Below are 25,824 nucleotides of genomic sequence, written 5' to 3' on the forward strand. Positions count from 1 at the left end.
GTTCCCTCCTACTCCTTTTATTGTGCCTCAGTGGGACTTAAATCTTGTCTTGACCTTGTTAATGGGTGCTCCCTTTGAGCCTCTTCACAAATGTCCTATGAGGCTTTTGACTCTTAAGACAGTCTTCCTCATTGCAATAACCTCAGCAAGGAGGGTAAGTGAACTTCAAGCTCTTAGTTCCAAGCCCCCATTCTTGACCATTCATGCTGATCGAATGGTTCTTAGGACCAGGGCTGCTTTTCTGCCTAAGGTGGTGACTCCTTTCCACCTTGGTCAATCCATTACCCTCCCTACCTTTTATCCTCCCCGCACCCTTCCAAGGAGGAGGAGAGGTTACACCGTCTGGACCCTAAAAGGGCGGTGTCTTTTTACCTGGACAGATCTAAAGACTGTCGATTGGATGACCAGCTCTTCGTTGGGTTTGCTGGCTGCAAAAGAGGAAGAGCGGTCCATAAAAGACCTTTGTCAAGATGGATCGTCCTCTGTATAAAGATCTGCTACTCTTTGGCCGGTAAGGAACCACCAGAGGGTATAAGGGCTCATTCTACAAGAGCTAAATCTTCAACCTCAGCATTGGCTAGAGGTGTTCCAGTAGAGGACATTTGTAGGGCGGCAACTTGGTCTTCCCTCCACACTTTTGCGAAGCATTACTGCTCGGATTCCGAAGTGAGGAGGGACGGACACTTTGCGCATTCTGTCCTTCAGGATTTTCTGGTTTAGAAGAGTGGACACCCTCCTCCGGGAGTGGGGACTGCTGTGGGACTCTATTCACAAGGTGAGGAATCCACACGGCAGATGTATCTATCAGAAGAACAAGTTACTTACCTTCGGTAACGCTTTTTCTGGTAGATACAATATCTGCCTGTGGATTCCTCACTGACCCCACCCGCCTCCCCGTTTGTCCACTCTTCTATACCAGTATATCTGTATTGTATTTATTTTATGGTCAAGTATATGTTTGCTTACATTTGCTTCACACTGTGTGTGTTATTTTGACTATCGTGTACTGTGTATGCTATGTACATTACTACTGTCATTGGTCCGTCCGTGTGCCTCGAAGGCACGGAAAAAAGGGCGGAACTGATGTCATCACGCCGGCGTGGACCTATTATAGGCGTCGGTGACGTCAGCGGAGTCGCGAGCGATGCCGTGTCTCTATGACGTCCAAGTCCACGTTGGCGCGAGGCTACGAACAGAATTTCCGAATGTTGCTGACGCAAGGGGATATTCACAAGGTGAGGAATCCACAGGCAGATATTGTATCTACCAGAAAAAGCGTTACCGAAGGTAAGTAACTTGTTCTTTAAGACTACTTGTAATAGAGACCATACACCCAAATGGCTTCATACAAGAATCTTCTTTTTTTCCAGAACAAGGAAAAAGCCAAGTAATTGCAGGCAGTTTGGCCCATAGGTTGCATAGGAATAACTGTCCTAAGACAGAAAAGACAACTGACACCTTGCCTTTAAGAATCACAAGAATCTAGGCACTTTGCCTTTAAGAACCTCAGAGAGCCCTCTGCTCTCAGCATTAACCACAGGTGACAGTTAGGTCAGTTCTTTTTTCCGGCTCCTTCTGAGTGGATCCTGGAGCTTGAGCTCGACAGTTTTTTAAACTTTTTAGTCAGAAATTGTTATTTTTCTTGCTGTTTCGTAATTTTCCTATGCTGGTAGAGGTTTTATCTTCTTTTTCTGACATAGATTGTTCATCTTTTTCTGTCAGAATGCCAGCTCTCTTCAGAAAATGTCCATCCTGTGGAAAGAAGATGGCTGTTTTGGATCCACACTCTGTGTGTTTTGCCTGTCTTCCTTCTACCCATCAAGTAGACTCTTGTTACCACTGTAAGAAGTTCTCCTCGAGGACTCTCAGGGATAGAGAGAGGATTTGCCTGCAAGCGGTGGTAGAGAGAGGAACAACCCATCTGGAAAGTGGCCTTGGAAGTCAAGAGCCCTCCTCTCATCAAGTCCATCGACACCGACACCAGACTGCCTCTTCTACATCTAGAAAAAGCCAGATCCCAGACTATTCACTGTCAACGTCGTTGCCACCGTCGAAAAAAAGGCCTGCACAGTGTCCGACGTGGAGGCGCGTGAGTCTCCGACGTTGAAAAACGCCTTGACGTCGAAGCGCCCTACTTTGGGATCAAGGTATGACCAGGATGCGGCTCTGTCGATTTCGAAGCACACATCGACGTCTAGACACCCATCGACGTCGAGACACTCTCCGTCGCCTCATCGTAGGTCGACGTCGAAGAGTTTGCAGACGTCAATGAGACATGAGGAACAATCGACGTCCAGAGCAAAACAACGCTCAACGTCGAGATCACCACGCCGTCGAAGGCGGTCAACGTCGAAGTCATCTCAACGTCATGACAGGTCGCTGTCGAGATCCCCTTTGGAAAGAGTGTGTTCGCCGTTGAGACCAACGAGGTCCTTGGCTCCTGGAGAACATCATCACAAGTCCACGTCGAGGGAGAAACATTTGTCAACATTGAGGCCATCGACGTTGAGGGACAGAGAACCTGCTGTAACTTCGGAGGAAGTTGCAGCTGCATCTCACTCTCCCGCCAGTTCTTCATCTCCAGGACTACATATTATCCAAGTTTCACCTGAGGGCTCTCCTTTGGTTGGTGATTATTCTCGACGTAAAAAGGCTAGGGCCCTCAGCAGCCCTGGGTCGGACTATTCCCGGACCTACTCTTTTTCCACCGGTCAAGATTGCCGATTCAAACTCCTCAAAGGTCTCCTCAGAGGTCTCCTAGAAGATCAAGATCTCCTACAGTACTGTAGTCCAGCAGAAGAACCCCTCACAGGTCACGCTCTCTGCGACCCCATAAGAGGCGTTCAAGGGATAGATCTCGCTCTTTCCATTTTTCACCAAAAAGAAGGCGACGGAGATCTCCTACCTGGTCGACATCTTCTACTAGGACCTCAATGAGAGATTACTTTCCTACATGTACCTCTACTCCTCCCTCAAGAGTTTCGCCTATTGATGATCTAACCACCTTCAATGAGGTATTATGTCGAGGAGCGAATAAGCTAAACATAGCTATGTCAGTGCCTACGGTTTCTGCCTCAGTAATCTTCTAAACCCTGCCTCACCGTTCTTCAGCTAGACCGCTGTTGCCTCTGGTTCCTGGCATTATTGATCTTGCCACTCAGATCTTTTTAACACCTGCAACTGTGGGTTCTGTACCCTCAAGGGTAGCTAAAAAGTATGAGGCCCCACATCAGGATCCATTATTCCTACGCTCTGACCCACCTCCAGATTCCATCATCGTGGCAGCGGCTAGGAAGACTTAGTCAACTATGTCTTCCTCTTCAGCTCCTCCAGATGGAGACCGCAAAGTAATGGATTCCATGGGCAGGAAGATGTGCAACACATCTGCTTTGTTCATGAAGGTCGCCAGTGCCTCTGCTCTATTAGGGAGATACAACAGATCCTTATGGGACTGTCTGGGTCGTTTTGCTGATAAGCTCCCTAAGGAAGATCAGCAAGATTTTAGGGAAATCTTCCAAGAGGGGGGTATTGTTGCAAATCAAGCAATCAGTGACTCTGCGGATTCTGCTGATCTGGCTGCCCACGGATATGCGCATGGGATCTGTTCAAGGCGTTCAGCATGGCTGAGGTTGACTGGACTCAAACCGGAAGTGCAGCAAAAGATCACATGCCTTTCGTTCAATGGGTCCTCATGCGGATGAAGAGATGGCGAAAATGAAGGCGGAATTAGGTACAGTAAAAGCGGTGGGACTAGAGAAAAAGAAAGACTTTCGTAGGCGTTTTCGTTCCAGTGATAAACGACAGTTCCAACAAAGGGGTCAGTCATCCCAGTGGTCGTCGCAAGGTCACCAACAACAACAAAGATCCCATTTTCATCAGAGACGACCAGGGAGAGGAAGAGGCAACAACAGACAGCAGACCTCTACCTCAAAACAGCCAAAGAAGCAATCGGAAGTTTCTCCGTTTTCAGGTGGCTCGACGCCATTATCAGTTTCGGGTTTTACCATTCTGCCTCAAGTCAGCCCCAATAACTTTTTCAAAGTGCATAGCAGTGGTGGTGGCTTTTCTTTGCAAAAAAGAAATTTTCATTTACCCGTACCTCGACGACTGGCTTCTGAAAAGTTCCACTCCATCTCTACTTCAGTCGCATCTTTCGTACAGCCTCAAAATTCTGAGCAGACTGGGACTACGAGTCAATTTCAAGAAATCGATTCTCAACCCCACTCAAAACATTCACTACCTAGGTTCGTCTCTGGACATCGTGGAAGGAAGCATGTGTCCTTCGGAGGAGAGGTTTGCATCTATCAAGATGAAGTCTCAAGAACTGCTTCGATCTCTCCACCCTTCGGTCAGACAATTGTCCTCTCTCCTGGGTACATGGCCTTGTGCATCTTCATAGTACCCAATGCCCGGTTGCACATGTGTCCCCTTCAGCAGGCTCTGGAGGACCAGTGGGCACAGGCTTCAGGAAGTTGGGAGGATCGGATTACTCTTCCCCAGTCTGCCAAGGACTCCATCAGATGGTGGACACAGAGGTCACATCTGAAGAAAGGTGTTCCCTTTCACCAAGAGACTCCGACACAAACCATTGTCACGGACTCCTCCCTACAGGGCTGGGGTGCTCATATGGATCACCTTCAGGTGCAAGGTCTGTCGACGGACACAGAAATGGGTTACCATTTCAATTTTCTGGAACTAAGGGCTGTTCACCTTGCTCTCAAATCCTTCTTTAAATCTCTGAGGTCCAATTCCCTCTTGATTCAGACAGACAACATCACAACGATGTTTTATCTGAAAAACAGGGAGGCACCAGGTCCAGCGTTCTGTCCCAGGAGGCACAAGCGAATTAGGGATGGTACTGGCCAGACATCTAACCATCAAGGCAGTCCATGTTCAAGGTGTCCTAAACGTCCAGGCGGACTTTTTGAGCAGTGACTTCATAGACGCTCATGACTGGGTGCTCAACAACGAAGTTGCTCTGGACATCTTTCAAAGATGGGGTTTTCCAGATATAGACTTGTTCACAGACGAGGCAAACGCCAAATGCCCCGTCTACGCATTCAGGTTTCGCCAACCAGGGTCAATCAGGAATGCGCTGCTGATAAGCTGGACTCAGAGCTTGCTTTACGCCTTTCCCCCACTACCTCTCATTCCGGCAGTGATCACCACATTTTACAAGACCAACTCCAGGGTGATACTGATCGCCCCGGAGTGGCCGCGCCAATGGTGGTACCCGGATCTTCTGCAATTTTCCGAGGTTCCACACCGGAGGTTGCCTTGTCGCCCAGACCTACTGTCCAGGAGCCAGGGGAGAGTGTTTCATTCCTGCCTCCCCTCGCTGAGGTTAACAGCAGGGCTCCGGAACTCTTGCAATATGGGCATTTAGACTTGCCAGCTGACTGTATGAACATCCCGAAGGAGGCCAAGAGACCTTCTACCAGAGCTTCTTATGCTTTTAAATGGAAGCGTTTCTACATATGGTGCTTGAATAACGGACATGACCCGATTAGAGGGCAGGAAAAGGTCATTCTGCCATATCTATTGTATCTGGCTAAGTCGGACCTGCAATTCTCATCTAATAAGGTACACTTAGCTGCTATCACAGCGTACAGAAAGTCACCTACGCAAGGTTCCTTTTTTAAGATGCCAGTAGTTAAAGATTTTCTAGAAGGATTGAAAAAGGTGTTTCCACCAGTGCAAGCTCCTTCTTCCCCATGAGAGCTCAATGTGGTCCATACCAAGTTAATGGGAGCACCTTTTGAACCAATACATAAATCTTCCTTACAGTATGTGTTTTGGAAAGTGGCATTCTTGGTGGCAATTATGTCCGCTCGTAGAGTAAGCGAGCTGCAAGCTCTGTGCTGTAAGGAACCTTACACAGTGTTTCATGCAAATAGAGTAGTTCTTAGGACTCATGCTAGTTTTCTGCCGAAGGTGGTATTAGATTTCCACATCAATCAGGGTATCACTTTACCCACTTTCTTCCCTAATCCTTCAACTCCCTCTGAAAGGGCCTTACACTCCTTAGACCTTAAGAGAGTGTTGAAGTTTTATTTGGACAAAACGAAAGATATTAGAAAGACAGACCAGTTATTTGTTAATTGTATTTCCTTGGCTTATCATTTAGCAAATAAATATCTTCAGGGGAGACCTATAGCGCATTCAACAAGGGATAAGGCCTCTACCAAGGCCCTGCTCAGAAATATCCCCATAGCAGAGATTTGCAAAGCAGCTACATGGCGATCTGTTCATACCTTTTCTCGTCGTTACTGCTTGGACTCAGACACTCAGGCAGATGCTCAAGGGGGTCAAGCATCTCTGAGAAATCTGTTTGGTTAGTTACTGGTAGCAACTGTATTTTAATTGTTTTTATTCCTAGTGCTACATTGCTCCTCCGTGAAGTATGGGGTATGGGCTTGCTATTCTATTAACTGCTTATGACTATTGATGAGTATCCCCTGGAAGAGAAGGATAAGTTACTTACCTGGAATCCTAGTTCTCTTCCAGGGGTATACTCAGCAAAGTCATAAGCACCTCGTCCCCCGATGAGCAATGTGGGTACAAGGTTTCAAGTTGGTGTATACGCCTTCACAAAAAGAACTGACCTAACTGTCACCTGTGGTGCATACTGGGAGCAGAGGGCTCTCTGAGGTTCTTTAAGGCAAAGTGCCTAGGTTCTTGTGATGCTTAAAGGCAAGGTGCCAGTTGTCTTTTCTGTCTAAGGATAGTTATTCATATGCAGCCTATGGGCCAAACTGCCTGCAAATCCTTGGTTTTTCCTTGTTCTGGAAAATAAAAGATTCTTGTATGAAGCCATTTGGGTGTATGGTCTCTATTACAAGTAGTCTTAAATGTTTTTTATTACTACATGTATTGCTAAAATGTTCTTCTAGCTGTTTGTCCCTATTTTGGTTAGAATTATATATATATATATATATATATATATATATATATATATATATATATATATATATATATTCACTGAAAAAACCATAGGCTTCATGCCTTATATAGTTAGGAATTAGGATTTAAAAATCCTTTGAAATTCACTGAAAAAACCATAGGTTTCAGGAGTTATATAGTTAGGAATTAGCTTTTAAAAAACCTTTGAAATTCACTCAAAAAACTATAAGTTTTAGGGGAGTTATAGTTAGCTGGACATTTCACTCATTCAAAACCATTGAAATTGCTCCTATATAGTTAGTTGTACTAACTATATTTCGCGCACCCGAATTCCACTGCTGATGATGTCACATATTAGATCATTCATGACATGGTCAGTGACATCACTGATGACATCTCAAATGACATCACTGATGACATCATCCAGTGAATGTGGTTTGCTTCGTTATTTAAATATGCATTATATATATATATAGCAAATTGCATTGAAGAATGAGTGGATATATATAAATAAATATTTGGATGGAGGATTTAGTAGCAGTGTCATTGACAGTTTACTTGACCAATTTATAATGTCTCACTAAATATAGTGGATAGTGACTAAACTGTGTGAATATCTGTATCACTTTGTCAGTTGTTGTGTAAACTGATTCTACAGTTGGTTACTAGCTATGTGAAAGTCTATATTAGTTATTGATTAGTTAACTGAGTATTTGTATGGGAGTGTGAAAGTGTGTGTGGTTCGGTGGGGGGTGTGTGACTGTCCAAATATGTGTGAATAGTTGATTCAGTAGATATATGAAGTTAAAACTACATGTTCTAACAGTTTGGGTGAGTGAATCTCTTTATGGGTGTGGTGATGAGCAAATATATTTCTCAATGGTACAGGTCCAACATACTAGAAAAATAAAAGGCAGTGTATGTGTCAGTTGTTGTATATAAATAAGACTCAATGATTGTGTGAGTGACTGTATGGATAACTGTATACTTGTAATAATGATTTTATAATTCCCTAAGTATGACTTACTATCTAAATGAATAGAAGAAGTGGTGTTTGTATAAGTGTTTTGCTAAGTAAATATGTAAGTATGATCCATTGTTTGCATAAGTGAGTAGGATGACTTCATATGTGAATAGGATGCTTGCTGTTGTTTAATGTCGATATAGATGTATAAGTATTTTTGATAGTGTTCTATTGTTCATTGACAGCATGTATGAGTGAATCCATAGGTAAGTGATTAGATGTGTGTATACATCTATGAATCACTGAGTGGATTTTTAGATACTTGTATTGCTGTGACAATGGATTTAAATATGATACTCTGTATTTTACAAAGAGTGATGAAAAATTGTAATAGTGTATGAAAAGGTGTATGTGATTGTCACGTGGATGATGTCATCAGTGATGTCATCAGTGATGTCATTTGAGATGTCATCAGTGATGTCACTGACCATGTCATGAATGATCTAATATGTGACATCATCAGCAGTGGATTGCGGATGCGCGAAATATAGTTAGTACAACTAACTATATAGGAGCAATTTCAATGGTTTTGTATGAGTGAAATGTCCAGCTAACTATAACACCCCTAAAACTTATAGTTTTTTGAGTGAATTTCAAAGGTTTTTTAAAAGCTAATTCCTAACTATATAACTCCTGAAACCTATGGTTTTTTCAGTGAATTACAAAGGATTTTTAAATGCTAATTCCTAACTATATAAGGCCTGAAACCTATGGTTTTTTCAGTGAATTTGCAAGGTTTTTTAAATGCTAATTCCTAACTATATAAGGCCTGAAACCTATGGTTTTTTCAGTGAATTTGCAAGGTTTTTTAAATGCTAATTCCTAACTATATAAGGCCTGAAACCTATGGTTTTTTCAGTGAATTCGCAAGGTTTTTTAAATGCTAATTCCTAATTATATAAGGCCTGAAACCTATGGTTTTTTCAGTGAATTTGAAAGGTTTTATAAATGCTAATTCTATTAGCGGATAACGTTTAAATATATTAATATCCTAGTGGGACCACCTGAGCAGCCCTAGGGGGTCAGGGTGTTTCTACCCTGCCCCCTTTTTGTGTTCTACACATTTATTTTTCTGCTTTCCTGTACCTCACTCTACCGAGGCACAAGATGGCTGCCCACAATTTCTGTTTTAGAGTGTTGACAGACAGTGGCAGCCAATCAGCATGCAGCTGGTGCACGTAGGGGTACGCGCACGTACGCGTACCGTACGCGTACGTACGCGGACGGTACGCATATGGGTAAGCTTAGGAGTAAGCTTAGGGTGAGCTGCTATAGATATATATGTGTTTTTGAAGTTAATTTTCTTAAAAACCACTGGAGCAATTTTCACCAAACATAGCAAAGGCACATCTGCATACCAGTCCCTACAATTTTGCCAAGTTTGGCGTAATTCCGTTCAGCGGTTCAGGCTGTAGACTTGTCAGACCGTCCTATGGAAATTAACATGGGGAAAACACGTTTTGGGACCCCCCCTTTTTTCTCAGCCCTCACTTCACAAATCCCCCCGAAACTTTCAGGGAAGGAGCGGAGCGCAGCAACACCATTTTAAGGAAAATTACAGGCAGATCCCTCAACCGGCGCCAAAGTTATTCCCAATAGAATGTTGCGGATTTCCTATGGAAAACAATCCTAACTATATATACCTACTGGTAATATATATATATATATTATACAGTTCAAACTCCTGCTACGCCTCCCTCTCGGAAATGTATACACAGGTACAGACCACTCCACAGCGCTGCGAGTAGAATTCACAGGTAGTTTATTCACCCCAAATCGCCAGCATGACGCGTTTCGGCTACGTCACAGTAGCCTTGATCACATGCCTAGCGGAACCAATACCAGTGTTTATATACTATACACATTTAAAAAGGAAGGGGCGTACCACATCTATAAACATAGAAAAAATACTGTTGTTACAAAATATCATTCTGATACTTAATCCTAGTGTTCTGTTGTACAAACAATTATTATTTCATTTACCCTTTCTCAATAACATAGTGAATACAATTATAATCCCTATTTGTAGTGCGCCATGGATAGTGCAAATATGCAATATTTATTTCACAATTTCATGTCCAAGATATAATTCGCACAAATCATACCAGAATAAAAACATTTTCATTATAAGTATTGAAGGATGGAATTAATACTGGCATACAACCCCCAAGTTTTATAAAAGTGCAAGTGCTAGAATTCATATAATATAGTGTAAACAAACGTGCAAAGTGCAACAACAGCGTGACATCGAGGTAGAGCCCTGCCTCATTTATATTAAATAAGTCACTGGCTGATAAATCTTGTGGGAAGACAATATGGTTTTGCATGTTGAACCAATTATGAGGTTTACATGTAACAATACATTTTAAAAAACAGTTATACTGTCAGCACAGAATAATATGGAATGACAATCTTGAAATAGAGACAGCTATTGATCAGAGAAGGAACTTACGGCATAGTGCCCATTTTATCCTATAATTCTATATCTGAAATGCTGTCAATCGAGACGTTATACTCAATAAATCAATAAATTTGTGGCAACAGTGTCAGACATTCTTGAAGTCAAAGATGCAATACTTTAATGTCACAATCAATCCTAAAAGATCTCCAAAGATGATTTTAAAGATAAAATAGCTGATGACTCAAAAACTGATTGTGCATAGGGAACCAGCAACACTAGATTTCTACATGAATGAGGGGGTGTAACAAATCAAAAAACCAGAAGACTGCCACTCTTCTGTTGAACCAAAATTACAAAAAACAGTGCAAGTCCTCCCCTGTATTCATTCCATTAGGAATCCTGGTATCTAAAAGCAGAATGTATTTGCTTTTGAGTTGCCTTAACAGTTTCTCTCTGTTGCCACCCCTGATGTTTTTAGGTACAGCATCAATGATGAAGTATTGCAGATCGTTCAAATTCTTCTTATGGGCGAGAACAAAATGGAGCGCAACAGGATAATTATCGTCAGAGTTCACAATTGCCCTTAAATGCTGGAGGATACGATTAAAAGCCTGTAGTTTGGTGCTCCCAACGTACTTGAGACCACAAGTACACTGGAGCACATAGACCACAAAATCAGTGCGGCATGTATTTGGATGGGCACAGGATCAAATGCAGAGCAATATTCCTTCGTATTTATTCCAAACTTGCATGCTCTGCAAGAGATACATTTATAAATCCCAGATTTATCAGACAACCAATTTTTCTTTATGATGACCTCCGGACTGGCTCTCACCAGAGCATCCCTCATTGAGGGGGCTCTTTTAAAGACTATGGTCGGTTCATCTGGTAAAAATGGTGCTACACTGATATCAGTCTTTAACAAAGGCCAATGCTTTTTCAAAATCCCCCTCACCTTCCTTTCCTCACTGTTAAAGGTGGTGATTAAAACTACCTTGTCTGGGGCTTCTTTAGTCAACTCATGCCCAACTTGTATCCTGTTGGCACTGGTGGAAGCGAGATATTCTTCCCGGTTCATACCGTTAGCCCTGTTCAAAGCTTCCTTTAATAAGGATGTCTGATAGCCTCTTGCACAAAATCGCACATATGCTTCATTCTGACATTTCTCCACATCTATATTGGAACTGCAAATTCTACGTATGCGTAGAAATTCTCCATACGGAATACTTTTGACTAAATGACCTGGATGTGAGCTCTTGGCGTGCAAGATAGAATTTGCATGCCGTGGGCTTTCTGTGAAGTCTGGTATGTAATTTATCATCTAAAACATATAATTCAACATCTAAAAATTGAATCATGGTAGTGCTTATTTGAGATGTAAATTTCAGATTTAATTGATTGTCATTAATTACTCTGACAAATTTAGCCGCTGATTCTACCGAACCTCTCCAGATCAAACAGATATCATCAATAAAACGCCAGAAATAAGCAATATTGTTGGGAAACAACCTAGCGAGTGAACCCATGAGGACATGCTCCTCCCACCACCCAACATGTAAACATGCATAGGTGGGGGAGAAGCATGCCCCCATAGCCACTCCCCTTAACTGTTGGTAAATTTCCTTGTCGAATAAAAAATAATTGTTGTTGAGGCATATATCCAACATCCTTAATAGCATATTGCTATGTTGACTAAATGCAATATTCCTTTTCCCCAAATAAAATTTGATGGCATTTAATCCGTCCACATGGCCAATGCTTGTATATATCTAAGGCTATCAATACAAACTCACTTTCCCACACAATATCATTGATTTTAGACAAAAAATGTCCTGTGGCTTTGATGAATGAGGGCAGTGCCTCCACATATTCATGTAGAAAATAATCCACAAAACGTGAAACAGATTCTAATAAGCTGCCCTGAGCTGAAATAATGGGAAGGCCAGGGACCGGAGAAGTCTGCTTATGAATTTTAGGGATCAAATAAAGAAAAGGTGTGACCGGGAAATCATTTTTAAAAAAAAGAATGTTCTTGCTTGCTTAATAATCCTTCCCGTGTGTGTGTGTGTGTGTGTGTGTGTGTGTGTGAGAGAGAGAGAGAGAGAGAGGTATATCTCAAAGCTTCCAAACTGTCCTCAGTAGGAGACTCGCTGTTGCAGGCGTTTATTCAGGTAAAAAACTGCTTGGCACACCAATCTTGACCCCAGCAGGATGGCGTATGCAGCCTGACGCGTTTCAGAGCCCTTCGCTCTCTCCTCAGAGGCTCGGCATTGCTTAGTGCTTCGACACACCCACTGCATTAAATGCCCTCCAATAGGCTCCTCAAATGAGCTAGGCGCACAGTCTTATGGACTATGTAGTGTGTGTCCTTCTAAAATCCTGAATGGATGCACTTTGAGTATCACAGTGTTCAATTATATATTTTGGTATAAGCTCTGGGGCCCCGCACGTGGGTGGGGATTATTCACTGTTTATGACTTTGATGAGTATACCCCTGGAAGAGAATTAGGATTACAGGTAAGTAACTTATCCTTCTGGCCATTCCTAACCTTACGTAGGGTGCAAAGTAATGTTTTTATGTGCATACACATGTTTTGTCTTTATCACTGTGAGGCAACTGCCAGTACAGTGCATTATGGGTAGAAGAAGGTCCTGGAATCTTAAAGGGACACAATACCTTTTTCACATCTGTCAGCATGGGCCTATCAGACTGCATTTCCTTCTCCATGGAATACACTTTCAACCCTTTTTCAAACTAAGATGCTGCAATGCAGACTTGAAATGAATATTTTTTCAATCCTGAAAGGTACATTCATGAAAAAGTACACCTTGAGAGGCCCATAAAAGGTGCTATTTATCATATGCACACTTGCACATATCCTGAACCTTGACTGGTGAGATGTCTAATTGCTTAGAGATGCAGTAATGGGCAAACCTTTTAAAGCTAGCTACATAGCATGGACTTAAAGTGGGCCTATGTGTCGCACAGAGGTTTGTCAATACACTCCTCAGGACGGTTTAGGTATCCAAAGTCTAAGACCTCAGATGCTAGATTACTAGCTTGAACTGCTTAGGATCTAAGTGCCTCATTTGGCCTAGCTGTTGTATGAGAAGGTCTGGCTTGATTGGTAGCTTCTCCCGGGGTCTGATTGACTTCTCCAAGAGGATTGAGTATCAGGACTGTTTGACCCAAGTTGGGACCATCAGGATGAGCCAGTTCCAAAACATGAATAGAACAAATTGATATACTCCTGCTATTATTGGATCAGGAAGAAAGGTCCTATTAAGGAATTTTACCCTTTCCTAAACCGCAAAAGTGCCAAAAATGGTATAGAGAATAAAAAAGTTGGCAATGTTAGTCCTTCAGCAAATGTTCCTTCTTATTCAACAAGAAGATTAGATGGGGCAATACCTAGACCACCTGCCAGAAGACAAAAGTCTAGGGCAAAAGCTATTCTTAATGAAGACAAGAGAACATAATCTGTAATTATTGATACAGCAATATACATCACAAAGACTGGATACTGACCGCTTGTGGGTGCATCAGTTTTACACAGGCGGGGTTGGTTATGGTCAACTTTCTTCCGACCGAAGGTGCCAAGCCGGATCCTAGCCATGCCATAGAAGGGTAAAGTCCTTGTTTGGATAGAATGTGTATGAGGCTCTCCTGTCTATAAAGCTTGATATAGACACAGCAAGATCTTTAGGAGTCCTTCTACAAAGACAACGTCCGCCCTTACAGGGAGCCTGTGAAAGGAGCCTGTGTTCTTAGACAGGAGGTTACCAATCATATAGGTACCAACTATAAGAATACCTCAACAACATACTGCTAAAGCTGTCCACAGCAGTATAGGGCAACACAATCACCATCTTATCTTAGGCAGGCTTCTTAGAGGAATGTTGGTTCAAGCCTACAGCGACATTGCACAATCTACGGTCATGAAGAATCCAGACAGTCCTGTAAGAGGGAAGATCTTGTCTTGCTACATACACTTTGCCAATAAATCATTTAATTGTTGAGTGCTGGATTTGTTAAAGTTTAACCACACACTGGAATTCATCATAGGGGTACCCACAAACTCTGTTGTCTGTCACAAATCAAATTTTTCATCAAAGGTGCAATAAAACAGGTTCCCAAGTACCAGCCAAATGTAGGTTTTTATTCTCCATTACAGGAGAACTACAGTTACAGACCATACATTTTTCTTACCTCATATCGGGGGAGGTTAGACATTTATCTCTTTGCTCGGTCAAATATGCAAAGATCTTTTCTTCCTCTTCTGCGTTTCCACAGCCTATTGGGAATACTGTGAGCAACTGGCCTGCATATTACTTTACTCTTCCTCCTTGTTCCTGTCCTCTCCAAAACAGTCTCAGTGTTCAGTTAAAATAGAATGAAGAAGATACTCTTCGCTTCAGATAGTCACATTGGAGTGTTGGTTTTCCTGCCATTTTTATGTGTTTATTGAGGCACCCATGCAACTTCTCCACTTGCGAGATCCACTCTCCAGGTTGTCGGAAAGTATCCTACATCCTTTTTTTCCTTCTCTGGATTTGACTTCCTATCTACTGCTTTCTTTTATTATTAACACTGAAACCATTCAGTCAATTGAATGGCAATTTTGAAAACGGTAAAACATCCTTCACGATTTGAAGAAACTCTTGATATTGTGACTCTGCATTCAAGGAAGCCAGACAACAGGCAAGGAAGATATAGTATTTTTTTTATTTTCTTCACCTGGGTAAATCTGACTTAAAATGTTATTCCATTAAAGTGCATTTAGTTCATCTTACTGCTTACTATTTAGCCACCTTCTCTAACATCTTGTTTCATGTTGCCGTGATTTAAGATTTCTTAGAGGGTCCAATAAGGAAATTCCTTCCGTCAGACAAACATTTCTTATGTCGAAATTGGGCTTTGTTCTTTTTAAATTGGTGTGTTCCACATTGTTACTGAAAATTTACCTTTATGGTAAGAATTAACTTAGCCAAGAGAATGAGTCACAGCACTTTTCAAAGAAATTGTCCACGATTTGTAGCGTAACACAGCTTGCCATTGTTTTCTTCCAAAGGACGTTTCTGGTTTTCACATTAATCATACCATTTCCTTTACAATCATTTTCCCAAATCCAACTAATCTGACTGAAAGGTCATTGTTTACTTTGCATGTATAGGAAGCTTTCTGTTATTATTTAGAAAAGAAAAAGGATATCTGGGGTAAACATCTCTTTGTTAAATACACAAGTGAACATGTAGGTCTCACTTTTTCTATTGTAGTGCCCTTTGCCACTAACAGGTTCCACTTCACAAGGGAAGAACAGCCGCAGCTGCTCTTATGAAGAATGTCTCTGTTACTACTATTTGCAAAGCTGGAAATCTGAGATCAGTCCATACTTTTGCCCAGCTCTATCGTTTAGACTTGGACTTCAAGACTGATACTTCAGTGAGCAGGCTTTGCTATGCAACTTTTTTGCATTATCCTGAAATCATAATTAAGGTTGGGTTACCTTTAATTATCAGAGAGATTTTCAGTGGTTCAGTGAAATGTTATATGATGTGTTTAATTTAACAGATTTAACTGCATGTGCTCTGCCACGTTCTACATTTACTGAATTCAGAGAGACTACCCGTAGTGAAGTACTATGATTACAACTAGGTAACGTTTCATGAATATTACCCATTTTAATTGTCTTCAGCTTGCCAACCTCAGAAAAATGGAATTCAGAGTTGATCTGGCTGGATTGTCTATCAGTGAATGTTTCAGCAGCAAGTGTTCAACACATTTGAACCAACCAGGTGGCTGTATTTATGTTTTGATGTGTGTGATTTTTTTTAAAATTGTTATTCTTTTCATCTTCTGCTTAGTGTTTTCTTGTAGATTGATCTGTCACCTCAAAGGCACAAAGATTTTGCATGTCCCTGAGGGAATCTAAGGTTGCTCTCCTTTTGTCTTTCATTTCTCCAGGGCCTTGAAATCATATTCCGTGTAGGGATGGCTCTCTTGCAGGTCAACCAAATGGAGCTGATGCAACTTGATATGGAAGGCATGTCTCAGGTGAGAGTTCTCCCATGTTTACACTGAGAGCTGAACTCTGTAACAGGATGCCATAAGAAAACCTAGTCTATTAAGGGAAGAAGGGTGGGCAAGGAGGTGTGAGAAGTTCATAAATGTGTGGGAGGTAGACCCGGAAAGTGGGCCATCAAGTCAATTCCTGCTCATAATCTCTTTTAACATGGGATTTTATGAATAAACATTGTTGCACTTAAAGATAGTCGGTTGAGCGGCTTGCAGCAAGGAAGCAAGTTTGTTGTTCTTTTAGATATCTCCAGACCTATTCCACTCTTATCTATCAAGTTTAAGATACTTAACTCAAGGTTTTCAGGGATACATGCACAACACTTTTTTAAATGTCTGTAAGCCAGGGACAGTTATAAAACTAGTCTCAGCCTTTATTCAAAGTCGCAGTCCTTGCTGTCACCAAATTTTGTTTAAAATATTTGCCTGCAAGCCTCTTCAATCTTCATATTGTTGGCCTGCGCACTGACGATGGACAGATGGGTAATATGCGATAGGGGATACCCAAGGGCGCTGTATGGCAGGCGACCACGGAGGGAGTCCTCACTCTCACCAGCAGGGTGGTCAAAATATGGTAGGAGTAATGACCTACCTAGGGTGGGGGAACAAGTTTACACTGGCAACTCCGCTTTGGGACTCAGAGGGACTGGCAATTCTTGGGGCGATATGAAGAGATTTGACAAATGGGACCTACTAAGTATATCCAGAATGGGACACTTGTGGGTGAAAGAAGACATAACTCTTTACCATAATTAATGAAAGAATTCCAACTGGCAGCCTCCAAGGCCTTCCAATATCTACAGGTCAGGCATGCCCTACGATCAAGAGGGTTATGGACCAGGAGGATTCCTACCCTATGAAAGACAGACCCAGTGCTCATACCAGCCACATGATTGAAATTTAAAAAGATACTAATCCATACCCCAGATGCTCTGCAAAAACTGAAGGAATGATGACAGTGTTTTGAGGATTGGTAATAGGAGTAAGCCCTATGGAAGTTGCTATAAAATCAGGGTTCCGCTTGGTAGAACTTCTTCTCTTCCAGGGGATCCTCATCAATAGTCATAAGCACTGAATATTCCCGCCCATGTGTAGGGGACCCCGGAAATAATATAAAAATTATATATGGAAATCATATATATCTAGCTCCACATATATGTATGTACATATATTATTTTTTCTCACACCAATGCAGCCCCAAGACTGAGGCTAAACAATGTAATTATCCATAAAAAGAATGCATTTGCAAGTATACAAAAACACACGCTAGGTCAAATAGCACTTGAACTCTGTGTTTTAATGAACAAAACACTCATATATCATGGAAAAAGCAAATAAACTGGACATTGTTAGCCCACAGGCTGCATTGTAAAGCAACAGCATAGAAAATGAAAGCATTTTCAACAAAACCTGGCACCGTGCCTTTAAGGCACCGTGACCCCTGGCTTCCCATCATGCCTCAGGGGTGACAGTTAGGTCAGTTGTTCTTTCCGGCTCCCTCAGTCAGGACCCTGGTTTTACAGCTCCTACCTTTTTTGACTTTCTGTCAAAAATATCTTGATATTCTTCAACTTTTTCACCTTCACTCGACGTCTTTTGAGTTTAGAGTGCTGGTGCTGCCTTTTTTGTTTTTCAAAAAAGGTTTCTTTTTGTTGAAATGCCTTCACTTTTCGATCCTTGCCCCTCCTGTGGCAAAAAGAAGGCCAGGACTGACACACACCCTGTGTGTATCCTTTGTCTCCCTGCGACACATTCTGCAGACAGCTGTCAACACTGTAAGAACTTATCTAGGAGAACCCTCAAGGACAGAGAGAGAATCAGAATTTATGGCCTCTCTGAAAGAGGTAGGTCTCCTAAAAGGCAGCAGAAGAGGAGAACGCAGTCGACGTCGAGAGTAGTCCCGACCTGTTCTCCGTCGGCGTCGAAGCTGCATGCGACCATGAAAACATCTTCGAAGACAGCTCATCATTCTTCAACGGCGAAGACTTCGACGTCGAGAACCCAGGTACCTCTGTTTACGTCAACCAGGCAGCGCTCAACGTCGAGAGGCAAGTCTCCATCGATGCCAGGTGGACATACGACGTCGAGGCAGATCACTCCGTCGTCGCACCAGCGATCGACGTCGAGGCACAGCGCTCCGTCGACACACCAGCGATCGACGTCGAGGCACAGCGCTTCGTCGATGCACCGACGGTCGACGTCGATGCACACTTCGTCGACGCCTCATTACTGGTGTTCGACATCGAGGCAGGTTGCTCCGTCGATGTCTCAACGGCGTTTGACGTCGAGTCACAGGTCTCTGCCAAGGATGGTTCACCAGTCTTCGGCGTCGAGGCACCATCCATCACCTGCAGCGTCGAGACATGCGTTGGGCCACACCACAACGTCGACGCAGAAGACCCCTGTAAGAACGACGTCGAGTTTGCGAATTCCGTCACCGGCCAGCGTTGGAGCAGAGGTCTCCAAAGTCGAAGTCGAGAAAGGAAGCGACATTGGCGTCGGAGAGGCGTTCTAAGTCAAGCGGACGTTCTCCTTTACGTTCGAGCCCACCTTCTAAAAAGAAGAGATTTTCTTCAGGGCAGTCTCCGTCAAGACAACAGGCATCACAGAGTCGATCCAGATCTCGCTCTAGATGCCCTTCAGGAGAGGCTTCTCCTCCAGTGAGCCTATCCTCATTTACCTCAGGCTCTCGTATGTCTCACCGCGGATCAAAATCTAAGTCCCCGGCTGTGGTAATCTATATCTATTCTTCTGACAGTGCAGTGTCAGAACATTCACCTGCAAGATCACTGCATGAAGAAGTGTACCCATCTTCTTCAGAACGTTCCCCTGAGAGGAGAGAAAGGCAGAGGTCGCCTTCCATCAGGTTGTCACCTAGGTGGTACAGGCCATTACATCACTGGGCCCCCTGACAAAGATACAGCTGCTTGGTTAAAACATCAGGTGGATCGGGATCAACCTCCTTCCAGGCCCAGAGAACGAACGTGCACCCCGGTGCGCTCGAGCTGGCAGAGATCCAGGTCAAGGAGCAGAAGGGAGCACAGATCTCCTACATCTTCCTCATCTTCTACTCGCTCACATAGAGGCTATTCTCCAACACTGACCGACAGTCCACCGTCGAGAATCTTTCCAGTGGACGATATCTTCACTTTCCAAGACATTTTAGGCAGAGGGGCACTTAAGCTGGGGATTCCCATGACAGCTCGCCAGACCAAGTCTTCAGTGATTTTCGAAACACTGCATCACTAGACCCCGGCCAAACCTCTGCTTCCCTTGGTTCCGGGTATCATAGAACCAGTCATGGACGTATTCCTCACGCCTGCGACCATAAAATCAGTTCCAGCGAGGATTCTCAAAAAATATCGTTCGCCAGAGGAGGATCCATTATTCCTCAGGCCTGACCCTCCCCCGAATTCAGTGATTATCCCAGCTGCAAGAAAGACCCATGCTGTGGCATCTTCCTCCACTGTACCACCAGAGAAGGAGAGCAAGATGCAAGACTCCTGGGGACGAAGGGTATGCAGTACCTCGGCCTCCTTGCTGAAGGTTTCCAATGCGTAGGCGCTATTGGGCCGCTATGATTGATCCCTGTGGGATTCCCTACAGCGCTTCATTGAAAAACTCCCTCAAGAAGATCGCAGGGTTTTTGAAGAAATCCTTACAGAGGGCAGCCAGGTCTCCAACCAAATCATTAGCGCTGCAGCGGATGGAGCTACCCTGTCGGCGCATGGATATGCTCACGGGGTATGCGCAAGGAGGTCTTCTTGGTTGCGTCTTACCGCCCTAAAGCCAGAAGCTCAAACCCGCACCATGAACCTGCCTTTCTCTGGATCATCTTTATTCGGCTCACACACCGATGAGGAAATGCAGCGTATGAAAACGGAATTGGACACTCTAAAAGCCGTGGGGCTCGAAAAGAAAAAGAATTCCGTAAAAGGTTCCGCCTCTACAATAAGCGATCTTCCAAACAGAGGGTTCAAACTCACCAGTGGCAGAAGGGTCAAGACCAACAGGGGCAGCGAAAATCCCAATACAAAGGCAGGCGCTCCTCAAGAGGCAGAGGAAATCAGCGTCAAGGCAACAATTGCAACAAGACGCAGTCCAAACAATGAGTTCCTCGTCCCCCCAGCGCCGTTGACCACTCCAGTGGGGGGAAGCATCGCGCATCATATGGAAGAGTGGCGGGCCATTACAAAAGATTGCTGGGTGTTAGCTACGCTTCAGAATGGTTACTCTCGGTTTCAACATCAGCCTCCCTCTATCCCTCCAATGCCAACAGTCATCAGTTAAAACTCCTGCAAAAAGAGGTAGCTGGTTTTGTGAGAAGGGTGGCTATCGAGAGGGTAACAAGATCTCAAAGAGGGAAAGGAGTTTATTCAAGATACTTTCTGGTCAAGAAAAAAGGCCAGAAAGCAGAGTACAGACCCATTCTGGACTTGCGGACACTCAATCTTTCTGTCAAAAAAGAAAAGTTTTGCATGTTGGCACTTCATCAAATATTTCCACATCTCAGGCAGGGGGCTTGGATGTGTTCGCTGGACCTAGAAGATGCATACTTTCATGTCCCAATAGCTCGCAGTCACAGAAGATTCCTCCGGTTCCGGGTGGGGACCTCTCATTACCAGTTCAAAGTCCTCCCATTCGGGTTGAAGTCAGCTCCCCGAGTGTTCACGAAGTGCATTTCAGTGGTAGCAGCCGCTCTACGCCGCAGGGGTGTCTTCGTGTACACATATCTGGACGACTGGCTGTTGAAGGGTCCTTCCCCAGACAGTGTAAGGAACCACTTTCTGAGCTGCATCGATCTATGCTATCGATTGGGTCTGCATGTGAATTTTAACAAGTCAACTTCACAGCCGACGCAGAAGATACATTTCCTAGGAGCTCTGCTAGACTCCGAGGCAGGAAAAGTGTTTCCTTCGGAGGAGAGACAGTGTTCCATCACTCAGAAATGTCAAGTGGTTCTACGAAACAAGATCCGACGGTGCGAAGGATTGCCTCCCTGCTAGGGTTGATGGCATCCTGCATTTTTCTGGTCCCCAATGCCAGACTACGGATGCGTCCTCTCCAGCAGGATCTGGAGGACAAGTGGGACCAGCAGTCAGCTCACTGGGACAACAAGATAACTTTGTCGAACACAGCACGAGCGTCCATACCTTGGTGGATGAAAAGGCGAAATATGCAAGTCGGGATTCCGTTCCATCAACCTCCACCTGCCCAGATGCTGATCACAGATGCCTCTCTACAAGGCTGGGGGGCACACATGGGTCATCTCCAGACGCAAGGACTGTGGTCTCCCAAAGAGAGATCCTACCACATCAACATGTTGGAGCTAAGGGCAGTCCATCTAGCCCTCAAAGCTTTCCTGCCCTCGATTCAAACATCATCAGTCTTAGTACAAATGGACAACAACACCACAATGTACTACCTGAACAAACAGGGAGGAACACGCTCACGCACCCTCTCCCTGGAGGCGCAGAATCTTTGGCACTTTCTCCTGGCTCGGAATCTGTCAGTCACAGCAGTCCATCTCCCAGGAGAACAGAATGTGAGAGCGGACGCTCTAAGCCGGCATTTCGAAGACAAAGAGGACTGGGTTCTCAACGACGAGGTAGTCGAAAACATCTTCCAGTCATGGGGTCGTCCCACCATAGATCTCTTCGTGGAAGACGAAAACACCAAATGCCGAGACTTCGCATCAAGATTCTACCGACCAGGATCGAAAGGGAATGCTCTTTTGATAGACTGGTCAGGGGAATTTGTGTACGCCTTTCCACCCCTTCCGCTGATCCCGAAGGTGATGAGCAAGCTAGGTCACTCGTTCACGAGGATGATTCTCATTGCCCCCGACTGGCCGAGACAGTGGTGGTACACGGACCTTCTACATCTGTCAGAGTGTCCTCACAGGAGGCTGCCGTGCAGGCCGGACCTGCTACCCAAGATGAACGGGAGGATTCATCATCCCAACCTTCCGTCACTGAACTTGGCAGCATGGCTCCTGAGATCATACAATACGGCCACCTAGGACTCCCGCAGGACTGCATGTCCATTTTGAAAGAAGCGAGACGGCCTTCCACAAGGCATTCCTATGCATGCAAGTGGAAGCGTTTCTACATGTGGTGTATGCAGAACAATTGTCAGCCTATCAAGGGTCTCCCTTACCTATTATATCTGGCTAAAGCAGGGTTGATATTAAATTCCATTAAGGTGCACTTAGCAGCTATAACAGCTTATAGGCACTCACCTTCCCAACCTTCTTTTTTCCAGTTACAGGCTGTGAAAGATTTTCTGCAGGGCTTGAAGAAGGTCTATCCTCCGGTACGCCCACTGTCACCCCCCTGGGAGTTAAACCTGGTGCTATCGAAATTGATGGGTCCTCCTTTCGTACCCATTCATAAAGCGACCTTGCAGCATATTTCTTGGAAGGCTGTTTTTTTGGTAGCGATCACGTCAACTCGGAGGGTGAGCAAAATTCAAGCTCTCTGTTCCAAAGAGCCTTATACAGTGTTCCATTTGAATAGGGTGGTGTTGAGGACACATCCCTCTTTTCTGCCTAAGGTGGTGTCAGATTTCCATGTAAATCAGACCATCTCTCTACCCATCTTTTTTCCCAATCCCTCCACTCCAGCTGAGAGGGCCTTGCATTCTTTGGACCTGAAAAGGGTTTTAAAACTCTATCTTGATAGGTCCAAATCTATACAAAAGTCTGATCAACTGTTTGTAAACTATGGATCGATCAGATCTGGTTATGCAGCTTCGAAACGTGGATGGTTTCCTGTATCAAACTTGCCTACCAATTGGTGCAGAAGACCCTGGGGTTTTCTCCCAAAGCACATTCCACCAAAGGAAAAGCGGCTACTACAGCTTTTCTTCATAATGTACCCATGTCTGAGATTTGTAAGGCGGCGACCTGAAGGTCCATCCATACATTTACCAGACATTACTGTTTAGATTCAGACACTAGAGCAGATACCCAGGTAGGCCAGGCCTCCTTGCGGAATCTGTTTAACGGCTGATTTTTAGCTATTACAGTCATTGGTTGGGTCATGTTTCTCATTTACCTGCAAGCGGTTGATGGGCTTGCTATTCTATTCAGTGCTTATGACTATTGATGAGGATTCCTTGGAAGAGAAGGATAAGTTACATACATATATGTGGAGCTAGATATATATGATTTCCATATATAATTTTTATATTATTTCCGGGGTCCCCGCACATGGGCGGGAATATTCAGTGCTTATGACTTTGATGAGGATACCCCTGGAAGAGAAATAGGATTACAGGTAAGTAACTTATCCATATACTACATTGGTTACACTATTCAAGATCGCCGCTACTGAAAATAGGTAGGTCCACTTTAATCTATGTTTGAGGGGCTGTGGCAAGTGGAATCCTTCTTCCGCCATCCTTTGGTCTTGGCTGGCAATACAGACCTTCTAGATGTAATTTGCAGACTGTATGAGGCGAGTGGGGGGGGATTGACTGGATCAGTGAAAAGGTATGTGCGTAATGTGTGGGGGAGGAAATAGCCACAAGAATAACGCAAAATTTGGACTACTCTAGGGCTGTTGGTGGCGAAAAGTAATATCCCCTACTTTTGGGGAGCCAAGAGCTTGCCAAATCTAGACCCCTGGAAGCATTACATGGAACCTTGTATGACAGCTGAAAAACTGACCTGTGAAAATAGAGGGTGCCCGAAGAAATGGGAAAAGATATGGAGCAAATGAAACTGCTACCGTTGCCTGGGCCCTGGTCAGATACTCCACATTAACAGTCATGGGACCCCCAATGCTGATAGATCCCCAGTCTGATGGACGAATGTGGAGGGGAGCGATGGAATTGTCAGAGGCTTTGATTCTATCCATTGAAATAGTATCTATGTACAATACAATGAAAAATGAAAATGCCATTGAACTTTATCCAAATACTTTAATGAAAAGATTTTTTTTAAAGAATGTTGGCTGGCCAAACGGAAACATAGCAATTGTATAGATTTATGATAAACCTGAGAACCTACGTGGTACTGAAAGTTTTCTTACCCTCACAAAATGTATGTTTTTAATTTTGTGTGAGCCATAATCTGTGCACTGAAACCTTATCTGGTTCTCTGTTTTTTCCATTAGTTTGGAAATATTACCCATGTGTCACCTATAGAATTAGAACTGGCCTTTCTTTTGGAGACATTGCTAATCTTAAAATAGTTAGCATAGTCATTTTGCCTATTCTGTGCTTTTATTCATAGTGACTCTTATTTATAATGAAGCAAGAGAATGTAAGCTGGCACCAGATTTCCATCTCACTTTATCAAGATTCTGAAGGATTTGTTGGTCTAACAGTTGTAGTTAACATTTTTTCTTTCATCATATCATTATTATACTGTTACGGGTAAATAAAGTGTTTTGACTATGTGTCGTGTCTTGGTCCGCTTGCTATTTTTTGGGAATGGGTAGCGGCTGCACCCCAGTCTGAGAGCTAGATAGATCTTTTTACTACTGATTTGTAGATGGAAGTGATTCAAGGAATAGATCACCTTTGAAGAATGTCATCAACTGTCGATCTGTAAATTGGTGATAAGAGGCTGAGAGAGAGAGCTTGTATGCTTCTAATAGTGCAAAAACACATTGAGCAATTATTAGTAAGAAGATAAAAATTACTTTCGTAACCCGCTCAAGCGTGGCCGCTACTTCTAAGTGTACACCGCCCATTGTCATACTGTAGTATTGGGTGCTTCATTTGACACAGATTTTCTAATTACAGTACTTCCAGAAGGTAATCCCGCACCAATTTGAAAGCTGTCCCGACAAAATGATCCTGAGGGCATACCAGATCAAATACAACCCAAAGAAGATGAAGAGGTAACAATATTTAGTGAGAAACAAGTGGTTGAGTTGCACCTGTGCTCAGACATACTATTTCCTTCTCTAGTAAAGATGTACTCATCAAATATTCTGTTAGTTGGGTTCATTTGATTAAAAATACACTGCTTCTTGCCAGAATTTGAAGAATCCATTTGATCATGGACCTTCTCATCTCGTGTTCCAAAATGGCTAGCAGCCAAGATTACCCACTGGCCTCTTAGGAAGTGATGATAGAGACCTTGTGGATACTGTGTAGATATTTATTTATTGTGTTGGCTATAACACGACATGCTGGTTCAGGGAGTTAAATATTAAGGGGTTAAGTATTCACCTAAAGAACCCTTAGCATAACACGATTCTACAAAGGGCACATCCCTTTACAAAAATTAGGTTGGCAGGAATCCTCTTTGACTTTTAGATATACAAAGCTTTATTACATTCACACTGTCCCTTGTTTTATAATTCTGGAAGTTACATAGACTCCCAGGAGCCAGCGGAATCTGGGACTTTTGTCTTTAAATGTACCTTTAGTCAATTTGCAGACTCTGCATTGCCTGACTGCTGT

General features: G+C 43.5%; 1 protein-coding gene across 2 annotated transcripts in view; it reads left to right on the plus strand.

The window, feature by feature from the left end:
• The window catches only part of EVI5L (ecotropic viral integration site 5 like), a 1,151,000-nt gene that overhangs the window by 671,602 nt on the left and 453,574 nt on the right, over nt 1–25,824 (plus strand). For both annotated transcript variants that reach the window (XM_078681273.1, XM_078681266.1), the window contains exons 9-10: nt 16,294–16,383; nt 25,159–25,256. In XM_078681273.1, the coding sequence (XP_078537399.1) occupies nt 16,294–16,383; nt 25,159–25,256 (188 nt within the window). The remainder of the gene's footprint in view (nt 1–16,293; nt 16,384–25,158; nt 25,257–25,824) is intronic.

The sequence above is a fragment of the Lissotriton helveticus genome, chromosome 1_1 (genome assembly GCF_964261635.1).
Source record: "Lissotriton helveticus chromosome 1_1, aLisHel1.1, whole genome shotgun sequence".
In the NCBI taxonomy this organism is placed as follows: domain Eukaryota; kingdom Metazoa; phylum Chordata; class Amphibia; order Caudata; family Salamandridae; genus Lissotriton; species Lissotriton helveticus.